Genomic DNA, 22,269 nt, shown 5'->3' on the forward strand with positions numbered 1-22,269 from the left:
ACAGAACGATACTGAAAGTTTGTCTTCCTTGCTTGCTTGAGACTTTAAACTTCTTCAGTTCATTCGTCTCTAACCTTCAAAAATATCCTTGGAAAACTTTACTTTTTCCATATTACTCCTCCACCCCCATTGCCTTGTCCAGCTCGCCCAGCAACGATGTTGTTCAGTCGATTTCCTCACGAAGAATGAAAGGTTGCCTCAGCAAGATCCACTTTTTATACTCTAGGAAAATATTCCCCTTCTTTCTTCTTCTTTTCCTTTGTTCACGGAGACTTTATGTCTGACAATTTCCGCTTCGTTGCTCGTTATTGACAGCTCTGTTCGGGAAAGCACACAAATTGACATAACAAATGTATGAGAAAATGGGAATGCTTCCAATTTTCATCAATTCAAACCATATATAGACTATGGGATTGTAATGTATAACATATCAAACAAATCTTAGGGAATTTCCGATTCGTTTGGTATGTAAATCGCCAAAATCCGTTCGCGGTAAAAATAGTTATTAACGTTTACTTTATTTCATAAAAACATAACCTGTTTTCTGATTTGGCACCATTAATGAAAGACCTAGTTCTACGTCAAAAACACGCTCTTCGCCGTGAAGACCCGACATGTATTACTGATCGTGCTTGAACCGTTCACAGAGACAAATCCGAACTTAAACTGTTGTTGGTATTTGCTCTTGGTCGTATTATCGGAAATCAATTTAAAATTGCGTGTTCTTTTCAGCATTACAAACAGGACAAAACATTAAGACCATTGCTCAAGCAAAAAAAAAAAAGAAAGTGATAAAACTTAAAAAAAAGGGTAGGTTATATCTATGACATAACCGCAAGGTTGACGTGGATATACCTTAGCTTAGCAATCATTTGTTTGTATTGATTAAAATTTTGATTGAATGAAACAATTTTCGAATTCAAATTAATTCAATATATTTGCTTTGTGAGTAAAAAGATTGTATAATGCAATGTGAGGTCAATTCATGCAATAGATTATGTTCTTCGTTACAAGTAAATTTAATGACAGTCCTTTTACGTTTGGTATGATGATATCTTGGTTTTGATGTCTGTGTTAGGCAAACACATTTCAGTCAGAACAAAAATGAACCCGTTTTTCATGTATTTGCAATGCCATTTTCCCCAGACACCTTGGTTTAGAAGTCTTTATTAGGTAAACACATTTCAGTCGAAACCAAGATATTATCATACTAAACATAAAAGGACTGTCATTAAATTTACTTGTAACGAAGAACATAATATATTGCATGAATTGACCTCACATGGCATTATACAATCTTTTTACTCACAAAGCAAATATATTGAATTCAATTGAATTCGGAAATTGTTTCATTCAATCAAAATTTTAATCAATACAAACAAATGATTGCTAAGCTAAGGTAGTCCCACGTCGACCTTGCGCTTATGTCATAGATATAACCTACCCATTTTTTTTTTTGCCGCGCTTTGAATATTATTTCAATGTTTTGCTCAACCACTACTAAAAGTATCTGGCAATACTTCAACTTTTTTAGGGCTGCTAAAAATGTACAATGTTAATTAGGGAATCTATTTTATGTAAAAAAATGCGATCACAGAGCGCTGGCAAAAAATCTACTTAAATTCGTTGAAAATGCAACGATTTGATAAGTTTTTCATTGTAAGCGCGCTATTTAGGATCTACTGTGTAAGTTCATGCATTTCTCTAATCATATAAGGATTGTTGGAGTCGATTCCTTGCCTAGTTTCCACGGCCTTAGAAAGGGTTAAGCCAGGTCTGCATGGTGTGCACAGGAATCTGGAAGTTGAAAAATCAAAAGTCTGGATTTTTTTATATTTAATTGCGAATTTTATTGAATATTTTCACGATAACGTCGTTTGATGTTTTTTCCTCAGACACCTTGGTTCTGAAGTGTGTGTTGGGGGAAACACATTTCAACCGGAACAAAAATGTACCCGACTTAAATGTATTTGCACTGTCAATTTCCCCACGCACCTTGGATTCAAAGTCTGTGTTAGGGAAACACATTTCAGTCGAAAGACAAATAGCCCCAATCTGCATGAGTTTGCAATGCCAATATCCTCAGACATCTTGGTTCTGAAGTCTGTGCTGGGGAAATACATTTCAGTCGGAACAAAAATGCTCCCGATTTGCATGTATTTGCAATGCCAATTTCCCCACGCTCCATGGATTTGAAGTCTGTGTTAGGGAAACACATTTCAGTCGGAACAAAAAAAAACCCGACTTTCATGTATTTGCAATGTCGATTTCTCTAACGCTGCTTGGTTTTGAAGTCTGTGTTAGGGAGCACATTTCGATGCGAACATAAGTCACCATACTTTCATGTGTTTGCAATGCCGATTTCCCCAAGGCTGATTGGTTTTGATGGCTGTGTTGGGGAAACCGTAACACAGCCATCAAGACGGTTAGACGTAGTCCCACGTCAAAAAAATTATCCAATCCAGTGCTTCAACTCATTTATAATACAGGATCTTCCAGATTAAACGCTCACGCAACAAATTTTAATAACTTCTACAAAAGTGAACTGATTTTTATTTTTAAAAAACGAGAATAAAGCTCATTTTAGGACATTCTCGATGTGACCACCTCTTTTTTCGATAACGCGATATAAACGGTGAACAAAATTCTTCATGCACAACTCTAACATTACGACTACGATACTGTTGAAAATGTTCCTCCAAATTATGTGGCTTATTAACCATCAGTTAAAACCATTAACCATTATTAAAACCATCCGAACGGTCCTTCACGTACCCCCAGAAGAAGTTATCGTCGACGAGAAATGTTGAAATTATTACCATAAGAGAACAAAGTTTCATTAAGGCTTCGGTTGCTCGAGTAATACAATATCACTAAAAATACACGTACATCGTGACACTAAAAACCATCCGATCAGACTGGACGAGTAGCCGAATATTATCGTCCCGAAGTTGGGGAATGCAGTGTTACCATCGACGGAGCGAATAAAAATTTTATCAGAAGCTATTCGTTTTTTTGCGTGAGCGTTTAATCTTACAGATCCTGTAATTTATTAGCATTGTTCGAAGAAATTTATAACATCTGCAGTTAAAAAATGGGTGGGTTATATCTATGATATAACCGCAAGGTTGACGTGGGACTACCTTTAGCAATCATTTGTTTGCATTGATTGAATTTTTGATTGAATGAACCAATTTCAGAATTCAATATATTCGGTTTGGAAGTAAAAAGATTGAATAAATGCCACGCATTGTGATAGATTATGTTCTTCGTTTGTTTGAATGCAATCGGGAAGCCCATCGTACTTTTTATCGGCCGATACTGAATCGGTGAAGTGTGCGCATATGCAAATGCCTGCAGTCTGCGGGGGCTTTTAGGGAAACACATTTCAGTCGGAACAAAAATACCCTCGAATTACATGAATTTGCAATGCCAATTTCCCCACGCTCCATGGATTTGAAGTCTGTGTTAGGGAAACATATTCCAGCCAAAACAAAAATACTCCCGAATTGCATGAATTTGTAATGCAAATTTCCCCACGCTCCATTGATTTGAAGTCTATGTTAAGGAAACACATAATAGTCGGAACAAAAATGACCACGACTTACATGTATGCCAATACCAATTTCCCCTCGCTCAATGATTTTAAAGTCCGTGTTAGGGAAACACATTTCAGTCGGAACAAAAATACCCCCGACTTTCATGTATTGACAAAGCCGATTTCTCCAACACTGCTTGGTTTTGAAGTCTGTGTTAGGGAACACGTTTCGATGAAAACAAAAATCCCCATACTTTCATGTATTTGCAATGCCGATTTCCCCAATGCTGGTTGGTTTTGATGGCTGTGTTGGGGAAACCGTTAACCGAGCCAATCAAAACGAGGTAGTTAGGGCGTTTATATAACGCTTAACGATTTACAGTAATTCAATTGTTTGTCTAATGAAAAATAACATTTTATTAATTGCGATAGATGCGTAGAAATATTCCCTATCAGTTGATGCAAACATCTTTCAGATCCAGTAAGAAATGTTCGAGTTATAAGCATTCGGAATCTTTTTCCTGCATGTTCTGTGTTTAGGTTTTCATTTTACCCCTCATATACTCCGGTTAGACGTAGTCCCACGTCAAAACAATAGTCATCCATTGAAAAATACATTTTAAGAATACTTAGCAACTGAAATGACGCGACTATAAAGGGTGTGTCACATCAAATTGCATCACGGAAAAAACGCTGTAGAAATTCGTCCAGTAGACCGATCCTTTTGAAAATTTTAGACAGTAAAATAAAAACTATTAAACAACTTTTGGCATTTTCTTTTTATTCATACTTCGAGCCCAAGCCCGTATGCTCGCACCTTCCTCTTTACCCCGTCCATAAGGTTCTGTACAACGTCAAGTTGTAGTTTTTTTTTGAACAGAAATCCATTTTCTCCGCCTCCGATTTGACAACTTTTGGGTTCTTCCGGAGGGCCTGCTTCATAATCGCCCAATATTTCTCTATTGGGCGAAGCTCCGGCGCGTTGGGCGGGTTCATTTCCTTTGGCACGAAGGTGACCCCGTTGTATTCGTACCACTCCAACACGTCCTTTGAATAGTGGCACGAAGCGAGATCCGGCCAGATGATGGTCGGGCCCTCGTGCTGCTTCAATAGTGGTAGTAAGCGCTTCTGTAGGCACTCCTTAAGGTAAACCTGCCCGTTTATCGTGCCGGTCATCACGAAGGGGGCGCTTCGCTTTCCGCAAGAGCAGATCGCTTGCCACACCATGTACTTTTTGGCAAACTTGGATAGTTTCTGCTTGCGAATCTCCTCCGGAACGCTGAATTTGTCCTCTGCGGAGAAGAACAACAGGCCCGGCAGCTGACGAAAGTCCGCTTTGACGTAGGTTTCGTCGTCCATTACCAGGCAATGCGGCTTCGTCAGCATTTCGGTGTACAGCTTCCGGGTTCGCGTCTTCCCCACCATGTTTTGCCTTTCGTCGCGGTTTGGAGCCTTCTGAACCTTGTATGTACGCAGGCCCTCCCGCTGCTTGGTCCGCTGGACGAATGAACTTGACAAATTCAGCTTATTGGCGACATCCCGGACCGAACTTCTCGGATCACGTCTAAACTGCTTAACTACGCGCTTGTGATCTTTTTCACTGACGGAGCATCCATTTTTGTCGTTCTTTACCTTCCGGTCGATGGTTAGGATCTCGAAGTATCGTTTTAGTACTCTGCTGACCGTGGATTGGAAGATTCCCAGCATCTTACCGATGTCCCGATGTGACAACTCCGGATTCTCGAAATGAGTGCGCAGGATTAATTCACGACGCTCTTTTTCGTTCGACGACATTTTTCCAAATTTACGAAAAATTGACAGTGAAGCATGGCCAACGTGATCTATACACTCTTATCTGATTATAAGCGAAAGCTGAAGATATAATTCCTAAAAATTAAATTTCTACAGCGTTTTTTCCGTGATGCAATTTGATGTGACACACCCTTTAATTAAGACCGGTTTTAAAATTCATGGTGAAAAAAATTAAAACAAGATAATTCATGCCATGAAAAACTTCTAGGGCTAGTATTTGGCCGTGTAACCTTTGTTACGCATCACTTCACACACCCGGTTCGGCATGGATTCCACCAATGGATTCAATCTTGGATCCTATCCATCAGTTGCGATTTATTCTTCGACTTCTCCGTGTACACCGTCCTTTTCACGATCTCCCATAGGTTCTCTATAGAGTTCCGATCCGATGACTGCGCTGGCCACTCCTTGACGTCGACTTTGTTATCCTGGAACCATTTTTTGACGGTCTTGACGGTGTGCTTAGGATCGTTATCCTGCATGAACTGCCATTTCAGGGTCAAAAAAAGGTAGTTTTCGAACTTTTTGTTGAAAAACTATCGTAAATTAGAGTAAAACGCAATTCTGGTTTCGTAGATATGTTCTCTAAAGACGCCTCGAAACAAAGACTCTAAAGACTCTAAAGACGACTCGAAACAAACCGAACCCAACCCGAAACAAGTGGGTCCGGTTCGAGAAAGTCGAACCAAAACAAAACGAAGTAAATTAGCGTTGACGATATTGTGCTTCGTGTGTTCGTAACGGCTTCGTGCATCCGATGGGGCTTCGGCTTCGTGCACCCAATGGGGCGTCCACATTACATAACGAACCGAATGTAACGCCTGATACAGGCCGATCGGCATCATTCGACATAATGTAGACGCGCCTTAATGATGAACTTACGAACAGTAGCGTAGTGAGGTAAATAGCGCCCCCGGCAAACAATAAAAATGGCGCCCCAAAAAGTACCACTTTTTTCGATTTTTTCACTAGTTTTGAGATTGTGATTTTTTGTATAAATATGAGGTAAACTACTCACTTATACCAATGTTCACTTTGAGCAGTTTATTCGTATTTAGAAGACTACAAATATCATTACCAGCTTCGCCTTGCGTGCTTTAGCTGAAGCAAAGTGGTCCAAAATTGCATCAAAATGGAAGTCTTAACGATTCTTCCTCATTCGAATGAATTGCCAAACCATTAAGTCTGCGTTGGCTTATTATTAGAAGGCAGATAATTTTCAATCAATTTAAGCTTGCTGAAAGTGCGTTCGCACGGCGTTCGTAGAACCGTCTCGATGTTAGGATAAAATGCATCAAAAGAATATCTGAGAATAATGTTAAAGATGCCTAAGAGCATTGAAGAGTTCATACCAGGGAATTGGTCCTTCATCAGCGTCTTAAACACTTCCACCTCTGATACAAATTCCTCTGTTTCAACATCTGATCCATGATCCTGATCCAATTGATCCATGATCATAGATGTTACTATTTCTTCTTTGTTTTTAAGAGGCTTTAAACTTTGCAGTTCATTCGCCTCTAATATATCATAGATGTTAGTCAGTCTCTCGTTATAAATGAAAAATCTGATGCTATATCCGCTTTAGCAGGGGTGGCCAAACTTCTCACCACCCTTCCTACCAATACAATATGTTTTTGAAGTCATCGTTAATAAGGCGTCGTGCACAAATTACATAACGCTAAAAATCCGGATTTTGGATCACCACCCCCCCCCCCCTACATAACGCACTTTCTAATCTCTAATACACAGAAAGTAACGCAACCTCGACCCCACTCCCCCCCCCCCCTTATCGCGTTACGTAATTTGTGCACGACGCCTAAGTAGTAGTTTGATCATAAAATGTTGTTTTAGGTAGCGAAAAAAATTATTTCTTCTCAAGAACTAGTTAGTTATAATAACAATAGGCTCTTTTATTTTTTTATGTTTTTATTTTTATTGTGAATAATTTTGTTTCAAACTCATCTTATCCTGAATGTTTGTTTTGTATCTGATATGGCGCTGGACACATTGGGTTGTATATTTTCGACATGTTTTTCATATTTTTATTCAAATGCACTCAAATCTATTTGCAAACAGGCTGCCAAATAGTAGTCTGTCAAAGGAGAACGATGTTTTGTTTCGATTGCATCCATAGTACAAAATATTGTTTTCGGGTATAAGTATAACCGAAAAAAGTTATCAACAACACATTTCCTCGCAAAGTAAATTCCAATAAGTACAGTAAATATATTTCTGGAATTGAAATACTTTTGAAATCAAGAGCTTCATCTTTCTTGATTTTGAAAATATATCGCCATAAAAATTGAAGATTTCATTTTTTAATTTCATTGACATTTCTTCTATGTTGATTCCATCATTGAATGGAAATGACATGAATTATATTATAAATTATATTATTTTTGAAATATCTTCAAATCTTCTGTCGAACTTATTTTGTTACAAAGAAATTTTATTTACATAACGATCGTATTCATGTGTTTTAATCTGTTGATTTAGTCGCAATATTTTCGAAATTCTTTAAATCTCGTCTCCTAAATTGTGCTTTTAAGAGTATTTTCAGTTTTTTTTCCTTGATGTTTCAAATTAAATTCATTTTGATTCGCTATGATGATCCAAGCACTTAAAGGTCGCCGTAAATTTGCAACGGTTTCTTTTGTTAATGACCTAATTTCGCAACGAGTACAATCAGCTAAATTACTAGAAAGATTAAATTTCTGTGTACCTGGGCGCAACTAAAAACACGCAATTTGTTTCTAAAAAAACATCCAGAACAAATTATGCAAACAACGCTTCTATCAATCGCATGATGCGTATATACAATCAGCACTGCGGATTAATTGACACAACAATGAATAAAAAAACAGCTAAAAAGAAACATGTACCGTAGGAATAATATTTAACTTAAGAAAACATTGTAACAGTATTATATAAGCATGTAGTCTACATTTGTTTGACGAAAATGAATAAATAAATAAATTTCCAAAAACGAGATCATGCATCCACCTATTGAGGATATAAATTATTGGCATTAATTCTTTTAAAAAAAAATTGGCACCTCGGGGTGTAATAATAATTCTCCGATATTTGATCCACAACTCTCTTGCCCTGAATTTGCGTTTCTGCAAACTGCTTTTTATACGTAGTTAACTATTTTAACTAACTATATTGACGGATTTCAATATTTTTGCGCACAGTATTTGCTGCTAAAATTTGGAATATTACCATCAATTTTGCAGTGATTCATAAATCCATTATGACTTCCAACCGAGCTCCATAAGTCGTTATCGATACCAATTTTTTGACGTAGGACTACGTCTAACCGGAAGATATAGGGGGTGAAATGGAAATCTAGGCACTGAACAAGTAGGAAAAAATGCATGATTTGGAACGCTTATAACTCGAGCATTTCTCAATAGATCGCAAAGGTTTTTGCATCAATTGATAGGAAATATATCTACGCATCTATCATAACGAATAACATTTCATTTTTCTTGAGATAAATAATTTAATAATTGTGAAATATCAAGCATTGCCAAAATGCACTATGTGTCCATTTTTGATTGGTCCATTTTGTGCTCCTCAAATCGTACCGACTAAAACGGGCAACCAGAGCAGCAGCGAAATAGAATGAAGCACGATTGGAAAGGAAAAAGAAAAAAATGAACGAAACATTGGTCGCAGTCTCACACATGCGTAACTCTCGAGCCAGCCAGTCAGCTTAAAAATCCCCGCTCCGCTGCCGTAACGATCATTCTCATTCAAACCGTACACCACATCGGTTCGCATCACAACACATCAACAAACCAACCCAAGCAGCCATGTCTGGACATGGTAAAAGAGGAAAAGTGAAGGGAAATGCAAAATCCCGCTCGAACCGTGTTGATCTGGAGTTCCCCGCAAGGGTAGCTAGGCCGAGCGCGTTAGTACCAGTGCACCAGTCCACCTAGCCGGCGTTATATAGTTTCGGCCGCCGAAGTGATCGAGTTAGCTGGCAAAGCTGCTCGCGACGATAAGAAAACCCGCATTCGGAACAGAACACATTCGGTTCGGAGGACCTCAAGACAACAGGCAGTTGCAGCGAGTGGCTAGTGGCAAACGCAATCGCAAAACGGCATCAGGTAGCAGAAGAAAAAAGTTTGTTCTTTATACAAACTGCTTTGGTGGCAAATCCAGAAAATCGAGGGCGTTCGGAATGGTTTTTTTCAAAACCACGATTACTAAGTTTTCTAAATTGGAACCATTCCATAAAACAAGGCGCTTTTCAGGGCCACTAAACCTTCCAAAAAAGAGTTTAGGAAATACAGTTCAATGCTTTCTAAAACAATATCCAAAATAATAATAAAACACAAATTGATTTTTTCATAATTTGTTTGCCAGGATATGATGAGTATGTGAATTTGGCAGTTGTTCTGAGCTTATTGATTTTCACCAATTCTTAAATTGCTTCTAGATTGAAAGTACAGTAATTTACACTTATCTCGACATTTAGCCAATTGGACGGACCTGTAATGCGACATATTTAGTTGGACATTTTTGTAAACATAGAGTTCGGGGTCCAAATTATGACCCCACATTGAAAGTCGACACTATACCACTGTCATCGCAAATGTTCAATTACAAGTTAAAATCGCCTCCAATGCGACACTGAGTGGTGGTAATGCGACGTGCCATTGAATGTAATTTACTGTACAATATGACACAAGCTGGATGGGAAGAAATTTTTCAACTGTGAAAGCTGTGGCGAGTGGCAAACGCAATCGCTAAACAGAAAGGTTTAGCCGAACAAGATGGGGATATCGAGTGATAACAAAACAATAAACTCTTTAGATTGAAGATAATTTTGTGATCCTGAAAAGGACCCTTTTTAGCCTGCATGTGAATCCAACGAGCGAACAAATCGTAATTAATGTATTTTTTTGCCATCGCTGCCTTTTAACGCTCATTCGTTCGTCTCGTTGGACTCGCCCCTTTGGCTGAGTCTGCCGATTTGTCTCTATCCTGTGAGTGTGTACCGCTAGAGTATAAAACACGCAGACCCCAAAACAATATCTTATTTTCTTTCAAACCGTAAACCCGTGTGGTTGTACGGCATCGGCATCGTGGACGTAACAAGGGAGGACAAGTTAAGGGAAAGGCAAAGTCTCACTCGAACCGTGCAGGTCTCCAGTTCCCTGTTGGTCGCATTCACTGATTGCTCCGCAAGGGTAACTAGGCCGAACGGATTGGTGCCGGAGCACCAGTATACCTAACAGCGATTATAGAGTTTCGGCCGTCGGAGTGCTCGAGTTGGCTTGCAAAGCATCTCACGACAATCAGAAAACTCGCATCAAGAACAGAGCAGCTTCGGTTCGGCGCTCATCAAGGCAACAATTAGTTTCAGTGAGTGGCAAAGTGTTTCTCCGGCACGTCGCATTAAATGTTATTTACTGAACAACATGTCATAAGCTGGATGGGAAGAAATTTTCCAACTGTGAAAGCTGTGGCGAGTGGCAAACGCAATAGCTAAACAGGAAGGTTTAATCGAACAAGATGGGAATATCGAGTGATAACAAAAACACAACACCAAAGGTTCTTTTCAGATCCATCAACATATTCATAAAGAGTAAACAGTAAACTAATCCAATTTTCAGGTAGATAGGTAGGTATTCACGTAGGAGAAGAAAATAAAACAATATATTTAAAATATATATTTAACAAAAGCTGTCCCCTTTGTATAGTCCTACGTCACTCCGGTTATGTCCCCGACATTACCCACCCGTCTTTTTGTATTGGAAATCATGCTTCAGTGATGAAGGACTTGAACGAGTTGTATATGTAGTTTGTTCCTTCATTGATAAAAATTTGTTAAAAATACATCTTTATTAGATATATCCTGCAAACCTAAGTGGTGCGGACTCAATCCACTTCATTCCCAAGCAAATTCATGCATGTTTTCAAGCGATTTCTTGCAATAAATTTTCAGACCACTAGCGATGCCAGATTTACAAATATGTTTGAAAATTTACAGACATATCTGTAAAACATTCATCACATCTATTCATCACATCAAAAATATTTGACTCACCATATGACATTTTTCCATAGTTTTAATGCAGAAAAGTTATTATATTTAGTACATATCAATACACATGACGTTAGACCAGCGATACTCAACCTGCGGCCCGGCAGTCCTTCTGGTTGGCCAATCTGGTGTGTATGAAGTTTGGAACTCATACACATAAGTACTTTTGCCTTGACATCATTGCAGACGAAAGAGAGGATACGGTTATTCACAATTAATGAAAAATTGCATTCTCTGCAGGTAAGGAAAAATCTTGAACGAAATTGTCTCTGATAATTATTTTCTGTTCTAGATAAGATTGTTTTGCTGATATGCAAGGAGATTTATTGAAAAATAGTTAAGTTAGGGTCAGGACTATGTCTTCTAAGTATTTAAACAACATCGATTAAAAATTTTCATTCTATTTTCAACAACTTACATTTGCTTTCGGGTCTGCTTATGACGAAATATGGGTTACTGTTCGATATTGTTACGACAGACATGGTTCATGGCCGTGTGGTGATCTAAAACTTGTATAGCCTTGCATGGCGGATGGAAAATATACACTGCATTTTTTTATAAATTTCATCAACGACAAGACCGCAAGCCTTGGTGGATGTCCAATGTATCAACGGAGAAATACTGTTTTTTTATAAAAAATTAAAAACGCGTATGTATGTGTAGATCGTTGAAACATTTAAACACACTTACAGCACATAAGTTATTAAGTGGTCCGAAAAATCATTTTTTCCACTTTTTCCCAAAAATGACAAATGAAAATTAATAACTTTTGAATCACTGAATCGATTTAGATGATCGACATATAAAATTGACCTAGCCTTTTATTAAAAAATATTTAACTTGCGAAAAAAATAATTATATTTTAGTAATTATTGAATGTAGTCGTTTTTTATTTTTTTATGACTTTGGACTAGAAGGCGCTATATTTTTTTATATTTTTTCTTGAAAGCTGAGGATTTTTTACACAACATATCTCGATATCAGGGTTGCTATTTTTTCGTTTTTTAGATATGATTTTTAAAAAAATCATTTTTCCCCATTTACCCAAAAATAACTTTCTGAAAAAAATCATAACATTTGAACTACTGAACCGATTTAGATGATCGATATATTAAATTGAAGCCAATAAGCAAAATTCACACTTGCGGGAAGATTGGATTCTAGTAGCATAGGTCTAGTTTAGTCACATATGAATATTGATCGAAGACTTAGAACATGTTAAATTTACAAAATTCTAACTTAAAAACGATAATTATAGAATCTCCGATATCGAGATATGTTAGGTGAATAATGCTCAGCTTTCCATAAAAAATATAAAAAAATATAGCGCTCCTATCTTTAACCGAGAAAACTATGAAAAACTATCTCAATCAATAATTACAAAAACAAAATTCAATTTTTTCGCAAAAGTAATATTTTTTCAAAGAAAAATAACTCGTAAGCTTCAATTTGATATGTCGATGATATTAATCGGTCCAATAGTTCGAAAGTTATGACTTTTTGTAGTGGGAATAATGGGGAAAAATTGTTTTTCGAACCATCGATTAGTTTTGAAAAATCATATTTCAAAAACGAAAAAAATAGCATCTCTGATATCGAGATATTTTATGTAAAAAATTCTCAGCTTTCAATCCATATTAAAAATAGGATCCATATTATATGCAAGTTAAATATTTCTCAATTAAAGCTCATTGGCTTAAATTTGATATGTCGATCATCTAAATCGGTTGAGTGGTTCGAAAGTTATAAATTTTTGAAAAAAGTCATTTTGGGAAAAAGTGGAAAAAAATGATTTTTGGGATCACCCTAAAATGGAAATGGGCACCCTAATGACAAATTAAAAAAATACGAGTTTAACGTTTTGCGATAAAGAACAAAATTACCACTTTTGACGAAGATCTGAGAACCACTATATTAGTTTGGCATGGAATGGCTGTATATATATACAGAATACAATCTTACGTGCATCGTGATGTACAAAGTATTAATGAATATGTGAAAATTAACGTTAAAAGACATTTCTATAGATCTGCACACTTTTACAGACTTTTCCACATTTTTAACAGACATTCACATGTTTTTACAGACTTTTTTTAAAAATCATCTGGCAGCTCTTCCTTCCACTTTTTATCGAATATTTCCAAATCGTAGGAGTAAACATTAACGTGACTCTGATTTTGTTTGTTTTTATTACGTTCGGAAAAACGTTATGACAAAGAGAGGGGACATTAACAATGCGTTGCTCAGTGAAAGGCTGAGATGCTCTTTCAGAGATGCAATGGTTAATTAAACAATTGACGGAAAAATGTAGTTCGTTCATTTTATAATTTTACTTATTTTTACCCTTGACAACAATACCTCTTTTATAGTGTTGATTATCATAAGAAAAATAACACTCCTGATCGTTGGATCTCTTTTGACATTTCAATTGGATCTTTTTTGACAGCCGTTTTGATTCAGTCCGCACTACCTAGCTGCAAACACATCCTTTTGAATACACATAACTATGTGGTATCAGTTGATTCGTCGAGTTGTAAGAATGCAATCGAAAATCATCAATACTTCCATTAGCATCTCATCCAAAATATAACTTTTAGCTTCTGTTCTACGTATAACCGTATTTCAAAACAGCGACTTTTTCTAATCAAACAATAATTCTCCTGATGCAAAAAAAATTTCACCGTCTTCAAGAGGCTTCTTATGCTTTAATAAAATTTCATTAACTTCAAACGATGCAATTGTGGCTGTTCGATCCCAAGGAAACTTAAGAATAAAAAAACCCTGCAAAACATTCATTTGGAGCCAACGATAGTTTCTTTTTATTTCTATATTTTTTGGAAACGACTCCTTTTGTGACGGATTTTAGTAACGTGTGAATATCAGACAGGCGGGCGACTAGGAAAAGCTACACGGACGACCAGTCACCAGCGGTCTACGCTTTGGCCACTCCAGCGCTATAGCTTCTCCATGGTGTTCCAACTGTATGCACAGTATGCGTTCTTATAATTCAGCTTAAGGAGGAATCCGAAAAACACAAAATACCACCAGGAAACAGCTAATTTTCTTCAAAAATCGGTCGAAACAACACTCGAAACAACCGAAGCGAGGAACTGGTCCTAAATTTTGTCGCGTCTTTTTAGTTATTGAGTATGATTGATCAATTTTCTTTTTTAATTAATGACTATTGTTTTAGCTACATTTTTTCCCCCGAAGTTTTGTCGCTTCCTTTCTTTTTTTGCTTGAACATGCGTCTTAATGTTTTGTCCAACACTGTAGGAATATGATGGACTTTTTCTTTACTACATCGTAACATATATATTGTGTATGCCCACAATTTGTTTGCGATCTAAAATTTTCGACTATACGGGATACTGAAAATCTGTCTCAAAACGTTTGACCAAGACGGGTCTATGGTACTAGGTGAGGCCGTTTCGTCACTAAGTTGGGTAGGGGAGCGGTATATGAAAGCAGTACGGAAGAAAGCAGAAGGGGAATTATTTGCTTGTAGCGTGAAAGAGACAGACTGATCAGGAGCGAGCTTCGGTACTAGCGTATTGTGTTTTGTTTACAAACAAAACACAGTAGACTTCCAAGATGGCTGAAGAGTGGTTTTAGCAAGTTGGCCCACCTTAGGATATACTTCTACACGCCTTGGGTTTGACTACATTTCTGCTGTTCCCAGCCGAGATGAAAAATGGGAGGTGGGAAGATTTTTTAAATCTGTGACGTCACAGATTTTGTTTATGTTTGTTACTTTTCTTATAATAATCCACGACATAGGAAAAGTGTTGTTATTAAACGTTCAGTATTTTTGAAGTGTTTTAAACTTAATTTCAATTCAATTTTACTTCTCGTTACGTTGACAAAAAAACGTAAACGAATAAAGTCAGAGTCACACAATCTTTTGTTCCTTTGACGGATAAACATTTCACAGTGCATGGGAAAAAAGGTTGCAAGTTTTTGACGTGGGACTACGTCTAACCGGAATATATGGAGGGTAAAATGAAAACCTAAACACAGAACATGCAAGAAAAAATGAAAGATTTCGAATGCTTATAGCTCGAACATTTCGTACTGGATAGGAGAGATGTTTGCATCACTTGATAGGGAATATTTCTACGCATCTATCGCAACTAACAAAATGTTGTTTTTCATTAGATAAACAATTGAATAACTGTAAAATATTAGGCGTTATCTAAACGCCCTAACTGCATCGTTTTGATTGGCCCGATTTACGGTTTCCCTAACACAGCCATCAAAACCAAGCAGCCTAGGGGAAATCGGCATTGCAAATTCATACAAATCGGGGGTATTTTTGTTCCGTTTGAAATGTGTTTCCCTAACACAGACTTCAAAACCGAGGTTTTCTGGGGAAATCGGCTCTGCAAATAAATGCAAACTGCGAGTACTTTTGTCCTCGCTTGCCTTTGTGCAGAGTGGAATATGTCTGTCCTAACATGATCTTCTAAACTTAGGAACCTGGGAAAATCGTGCAGACACTAGAAGCGAATGAACTTCCCAGTTTCAAGCAAATTCGAGATTCGAGAAGTATGTACACTTTTGGGATGTAAACTTCAGAGGGAAATGTAAAATAAAATAATCGTTTGATAATTTTTTTTTGTCTTTATTGGAAAGATTTTCAGCCTTAGGCTGATTCATCAAACGTTTGATAATTCTTCCGTACATATATTTTGTTCTAGTCATCATACCAAACGTAAAAGGTCCGTCATTAAATTTACTTGTAACGAAGAACAATCAATCACAATAAATGAATTGACTTTACACGGCATTTGTTCATTTTTTTCACTCACAGAGCAAATATATTGAACTCAATTGAATTTGGAAACTGTTTCATTCAATCAAGAATTTAATCAATACAAACGAATGATTGCTAAGCTAAGGTAGTTCCACGTGAACCTTGCGGTTATATCATAGATATAACCCACTATTTTTTTTTATGTAAAATCAACTTGAAAATAAATTTTATTGACTCCGTATGACTTAGATTGAAACGAAAAGTTTTCCGCTTAAGTCTTAGTTTTAGACGACTGAAGTTTTCTGCACCCTAATTGTGAAAAAAGTAATTCCATTTGCTGACACAAGTCAAAATTCCTCTAGAATCCAAACATAGTAGACATTAGAATACTATTTCTGAAATCAATGAAAAAATTAAACATTTTAATTCGTGATATGTTCTGTTTTTTTTCATAATGCAAAAAAATATGATTTGGAAATCTGTAATTAGCTTTTGTATATCCTTTTTAACGTTATTCATTGACACATTCAATTTTGTATCATTTGAGTAACTGACTGGTATGCCTGGTATGTGAACTTCCTATCTTTCTGGCTACTAACACAATCAAAGTTCAACATAACCAAACCCCGTGAATCTTCGTACCTTCTATTCTTCATCTCGGTTCCCAGCTGACACGCATACATAGTCTTACCCAAGGCGCCTCTATATATACCAGGTGAAACAATCATATGAAATGCACTTTCAGCCATATTGGAATTGCTGTCGGTATTGTTTACAAACAGCTGCCGGCGGCTCTCTACAAATTGCCACGACGCTCATTCGAACGATGCCTACTATGTTCGACTTTCGCAAATTTATGTGAAAAAGGTGGGATGATTTTGTAGAATTTCATTCTCATCCAGTTCATCCACTTCTCTCGCGTGTGAAAATGCAATAATGGCGTATCCTAGCAATAACAAAACAACCCCCGCTCCACAAACCGTAATCCCCTTCTTATTGAAGTGATGATGTTGCTTCACCTGTTATACATTTATACAAGCGCCTTGGTCTTACCCAAGGCGCGTAGAAGTATATCCTAAGGTGGGCCAACTTGCTAGATCCACTCTTCAGCCTTCTTGGAAGTCTACTGTGTTTTGTTTGTAAACAAAACACAATACGCTTGTGCCCAAGCTCGCTCGTGATCAGTCTGTCTCTTTCACGCTTTAAGGAAATAATTCCCCTTCTGCTTTCTTCCGTACTGTTTTCATATACCGCTCCCCTAATCAACTTAGTGACGATACGGCCTCACCTAGTACCATAGACCCGTCTTGGTCTTACCCAATGCGCCTAGAAGTATATCCTAAGGTGAGGCCGTATCGTCACTAAGCGTAAGAACACACGCTCTCCCGCGCGGGTTTCGACAACCGCCGTGGGGCCTCGATAATGGAATATGAATGATATAAAACACAAAGAAATGTTTTAGGATGAATAATTTCTTTCCGCGCATGAAAAGAAACGAAACGAAAGCAATGAATACTGCGACATCGGGTGATATGTTTGTACATGATTAGCATTAGCATTGAGCAAGTTGCACAATATCGTAGGTGGTACGAATTCAGAACTGTTAAGTCAAAAACTAGCCCACATCCGTTGCTGATGATTGGTAATATCTCTTAGATGAAAGCATGCTTTCTCCAACAGTTAAGAATTGTCCTGGCCACGTCCTTGCAACTGCTGAGGAAAGGGGAGGAATGTTAGTTCGACATTTACTTAAGAGAGATGCAGAGAACTCTACGACCTCTCATAAATGCCTCGGGAATTTAGGAATGTGTTAGTAGGGAAGGTGAGCCATAGGATACACTCAGCCGGTACTACTGGCGCAAGTTATTATTACTATTACTATTACTATTACTATTACTATTACTATTACTATTACTATTACTATTACTATTACTATTACTATTACTATTACTATTACTATTACTATTACTATTACTATTACTATTACTATTACTATTACTATTACTATTACTATTACTATTACTATTACTATTACTATTACTATTACTATTACTATTACTATTACTATTACTATTACTATTACTAGTACTACAGTCAACCCTCTCTAACTCGATATCCAATGGACCGTCGAGTTAGGGAGGTATCGAGTTCTGGAGAGAAAAATGCTTGTAAAATCAATCGAATGTGCCATGAAATCCATCGAGTTAGGGCAAATATCGAGATACAGAACATCGGGTTAGGCAGAGTTGACTGCATTACTATTACTAGAAAAATATGATACTAAATGTTATAAATGAACTTCAGCCTTCCGATTACCGTCACGTTGATAGCTGTGGAAAAAGAAAAGGTTTATTAAATTTTCAGATTTCTACATTTTTAGATTTTTAAATTTTTAGATTTTTATATTAAGATTTTTGAATATTTGGATTTTTAGATTTTTTGATTATTAGATTTCTATATTTCTAGATTTTTAGATTTGTAGATTTTTAGACTTTTTCAGATTTTTAGAGTTTTTAATTTTTAGATATTTGGATTTTTAGACATTTGATTTTTGGATTTTCGGATTTTTAGATTTTTAGATTTTTAGATTTTTGTTTAGATCATTAGATTCCTAGATTTTTAGATCTTCAGATTTTTGGATTTTTATATTTTTAGATTTTTAAATTTTTAGATTTTTAGATATTTGTATTTTAAGATTTCTATATCTTAGATTTTCAAATTTTTAGATTTTTAGATTTCTAGATTTTTAGATCTTTAGATTTTTAGATTTTTGGATGTTCAGATTTTTAGAATTTCAGTTTTCAAATTTTTTGGGTTTTTAGATTTCTATATCTATATATATTAATCTAAAGAGCAAAAATCTAGAAATCTTAAAAAATCTAAAAATTGAATTAGATTTTTCAAGATTTCTAGATTTTTGCTCTTTAGATTTCTAGATTTTTAGATTTTTTAGATTCTTAGATTTTTTAGATTATTAGATTTTTAGATCTTCAGATTTTTGGGTTTATAGATTTTTAGATTTTTATATTCATATTATTTGCTTAGAACTTTGCTTTCCGGGATCGTTCTAACAATCGTTTCCGGAATAGCACCGACACCGAGATTGCTACATCGGTGAGTGGAAAAACACCATCACTATCTCGCATCATCAGCGAGCAAGGAGAAGTTAACTTCTGTAGCATCCGATCTGTTTATGAGTTCATGAGAGAGAGTAGCGTCAATAGATTGTCAAATTATAAACATGCAAGTTCAAGGAATGTTTACTATGATGTGAGAAGTGTACTTAAACAAATCAACATTCCAACTCTTTAGAAATGTATACAATTTAGTATGAAAAAAGCTGTATGTGTATATGGTAAAAGAAAACTTAGCTGGCATTGCTGCATGTTCAGCCCATCCGTGTCGGTGATTCCTTCAATTGTGATACACTCACTACGACATAATAACTCCGCACTCGATGTATTAGACGAAGGCAAACAAATCGTTCGTCATGATGAAATATGTCCGTGTCTGAGAGAGAGAGCACTATAATACAGAACCGAACATGCGACGAATTGAAAGTGCAACAAAAACGATCTCTTTACTACCACAAACGCGATATAAAAATGGCTTCCCAGAAAACTTCACTTCACCAAACCATCTCAAAAACATCTTCGAAGAATTGAAAAATCTAATGGTTTCGAAATCACATGCACTATTTTTTGCCCATTCAAAATAAAATAATCAACACAGCACTAACGCGCACATATTTTTCAGTATGCTGCCTCCTGCTCAACACAATGAAAACACAAGAACTCGCAAACGAAATACGCGGAGCACAAGAAATACACGTCCGCACCCGACGGCCGCTCGATTAAAACTCCGGGTGATATGTTTGTACATGATATTCTTGAATTATAAACATGGTGTTTGATTACACATGTTTATGTTTGTATCCATCCAAGACATCCAACACTAGCGGAAATTTTGTTCGAGTTCGAACAAAAACATGGAATTTTCACATCGCGTGGACATGTGTAAGCGTTTTTCGGAAGACTGGTGAAGAGCTGAAAAACAAGCTTCATTCGTCGTCGCGAATTAAGAACGAATTCAACAATTTTATCTCAATTCCCATCTTTGCTGTTATATAATCACCTCCAAGGTATTGGCTAAAGTAACGTCGCGTAACTCGTAATCAGCCGTTATGGCTAGAGAAATCGAAAAAAAGCAAATGTAAATATGAGCAGCTCTGATTTGAAATCACTGTTTCAGTTGGCGAAGTTTGTTTTCAAATGGTCTCACATATCAAGTTTATTAGTATTATTTTATCATCATTCCAGGTCGGTTAACGCGGTTGAAACTATTTATGTTGGCACTAATCAGAATGCGCACGGGAGCAGCAAGTATTCTACCCAATCATTCCGTTATATCATTGCGATGGACTTTGAAGCCACTTGCTGGCCCAAAGAGACTCAGCAGTGGAAAGCTAACGAAATAATAGAATTTCCGGCAGTGTTACTCAATTTTGGCAATGGGAAAATTGAGTCCGAATTCCGGCAGTATGTCATGCCGATCGAGAATCCTCGACTAAGCGACTTCTGCCGCGCGCTCACCGGAATTCGACAGGAAGATGTTAACGCAGGGGTTCCACTGCATACCTGCTTGTTTCTGTTCGATAAATGGTTAAAACAAATCCTATCCGAGCGGAAATTAGTTCTGCCAAAAACGGATGCGAACAATCAACATGGTGATGTGGCTTTTGCCACCTGGTCCGATTGGGATTTTGGTACATGTCTTCATAATGAATGTACCAGGAAGCAAACAAAGAAGCCCAGCTATTTCGAGCAATGGGTTGATGTGAGAGCAATGGTGACCGGAATAAATCGCCACAGTAAACAACTGCAACAGAAACAACCGCTTAGAAAAAGTGTAGTAGGCTAGAAATATTTGGCGCGGGAAAAACATCATGTGCCTCACATTTCTATTATAAATTTATTCTCTTGTTCTCGTTTTTCGAAATTTATTCTGAGGACAATGTAATGGGGACGAAGTCCCCATTTGGCGAGGATAAGGAATCGAGGCGGCCCATGCCGCCAAGATGACGCAATCCGAGTCCACCGCCGACCCGCCGTCGGAAGCGGCGGTGTCTCGCACGCAAACCTGGGATCCACTGATTGCCCGGTTAGTTTGAAACATAGGATACGATCCTTTAGCAATGTCCGACCGAGCTCTAGCGAGCGTCGGACGGTATACGTCTGCCCGGGGCGTTACGTTTGCCTGGGGCGATACGTTTGCCCGGTTAATTCTTGTTTTGAAATACAATACCGCGCCACAATATTTATAGCCTACTACACATTTTATAAGCGGTGGTTTCTGTTGCAGTCGTTTTCTGTGGCGATTTATTCCGGGAACCGAGAGCAATATACAAGGTTTTTTAATTATTCATGAAATATAGATACACTTACTAGAAGTTTTATTCTTCCAGAAGTTCTACCAGTACCGACCGCAAAGTTTCCAGGACGCATTGAATAAATTAGGGCTAAGATTTGAAGGTCGACCGCATAGTGGACTTGATGATGCGAGGAACCTCTCAAAGTTAATTGCACGGATGTGTAAAGACGGTGCTAGTTTTGCTATTACGAAAGATTTACGGCCATTTGAAATGATCAGCAAATGAACTTCGTGAATGTTTTGCCTCGTTTCAAGCTGACTAAGGCTCTCAATAAATGGTTTTTAATAAATTATTAGGACTCGTACTAAATGTTCGCAGATCACATGGATTGCAAATGTTAGAACCGGAACCGGTAACCATATCTTTAGAGAAATATTATCTTTGTCAGTTTCATCACGAGCAGATCAAGTCACTGTGTTTTGTGGAAAACTATTTGATAAATTGTTCAATAGATTGTTTTACTGCCATTGCTAAGAAGTCATTTTAGACACGGATAATTACGAAGGCCTGTACTTTTGATCACAACTGACACCGAATAAAGCTTCAGTAGAAACATATTTGTTTCGATTCATTTCTACGATTGCCGAAAATACCATGTAAAATATATGATGGGCCCTATTATAGAAATCGAGGCGATAAGAATTTTGCTCGTTAACTCTATTTTACTATTA

General features: G+C 37.1%; 1 protein-coding gene across 2 annotated transcripts; it reads left to right on the forward strand.

The window, feature by feature from the left end:
• The first annotated feature begins 20,340 nt into the window (after positions 1-20,340).
• On the forward strand, positions 20,341-21,769 carry LOC129778208 (ERI1 exoribonuclease 2-like). Of its 2 annotated transcripts, XR_008743399.1 has the most exons (3): positions 20,341-20,426; positions 20,487-21,575; positions 21,632-21,769. XR_008743399.1 is itself a non-coding variant. In XM_055784951.1 (2 exons), exons 1-2 carry the CDS (start codon positions 20,386-20,388, stop codon positions 21,085-21,087), a joined length of 642 nt encoding a protein of 213 aa, XP_055640926.1. In that variant the 5' UTR covers positions 20,341-20,385; the 3' UTR covers positions 21,088-21,720. The 2 variants fall into 2 exon arrangements, 1 of the variants encoding a protein (XP_055640926.1); XM_055784951.1 differs by having other exon boundaries at positions 20,487-21,720.
• Positions 21,770-22,269: the final 500 nt, after the last annotated feature.

The sequence above is a fragment of the Toxorhynchites rutilus genome, chromosome 3 (genome assembly GCF_029784135.1).
Source record: "Toxorhynchites rutilus septentrionalis strain SRP chromosome 3, ASM2978413v1, whole genome shotgun sequence".
Lineage (NCBI taxonomy): Eukaryota > Metazoa > Arthropoda > Insecta > Diptera > Culicidae > Toxorhynchites > Toxorhynchites rutilus.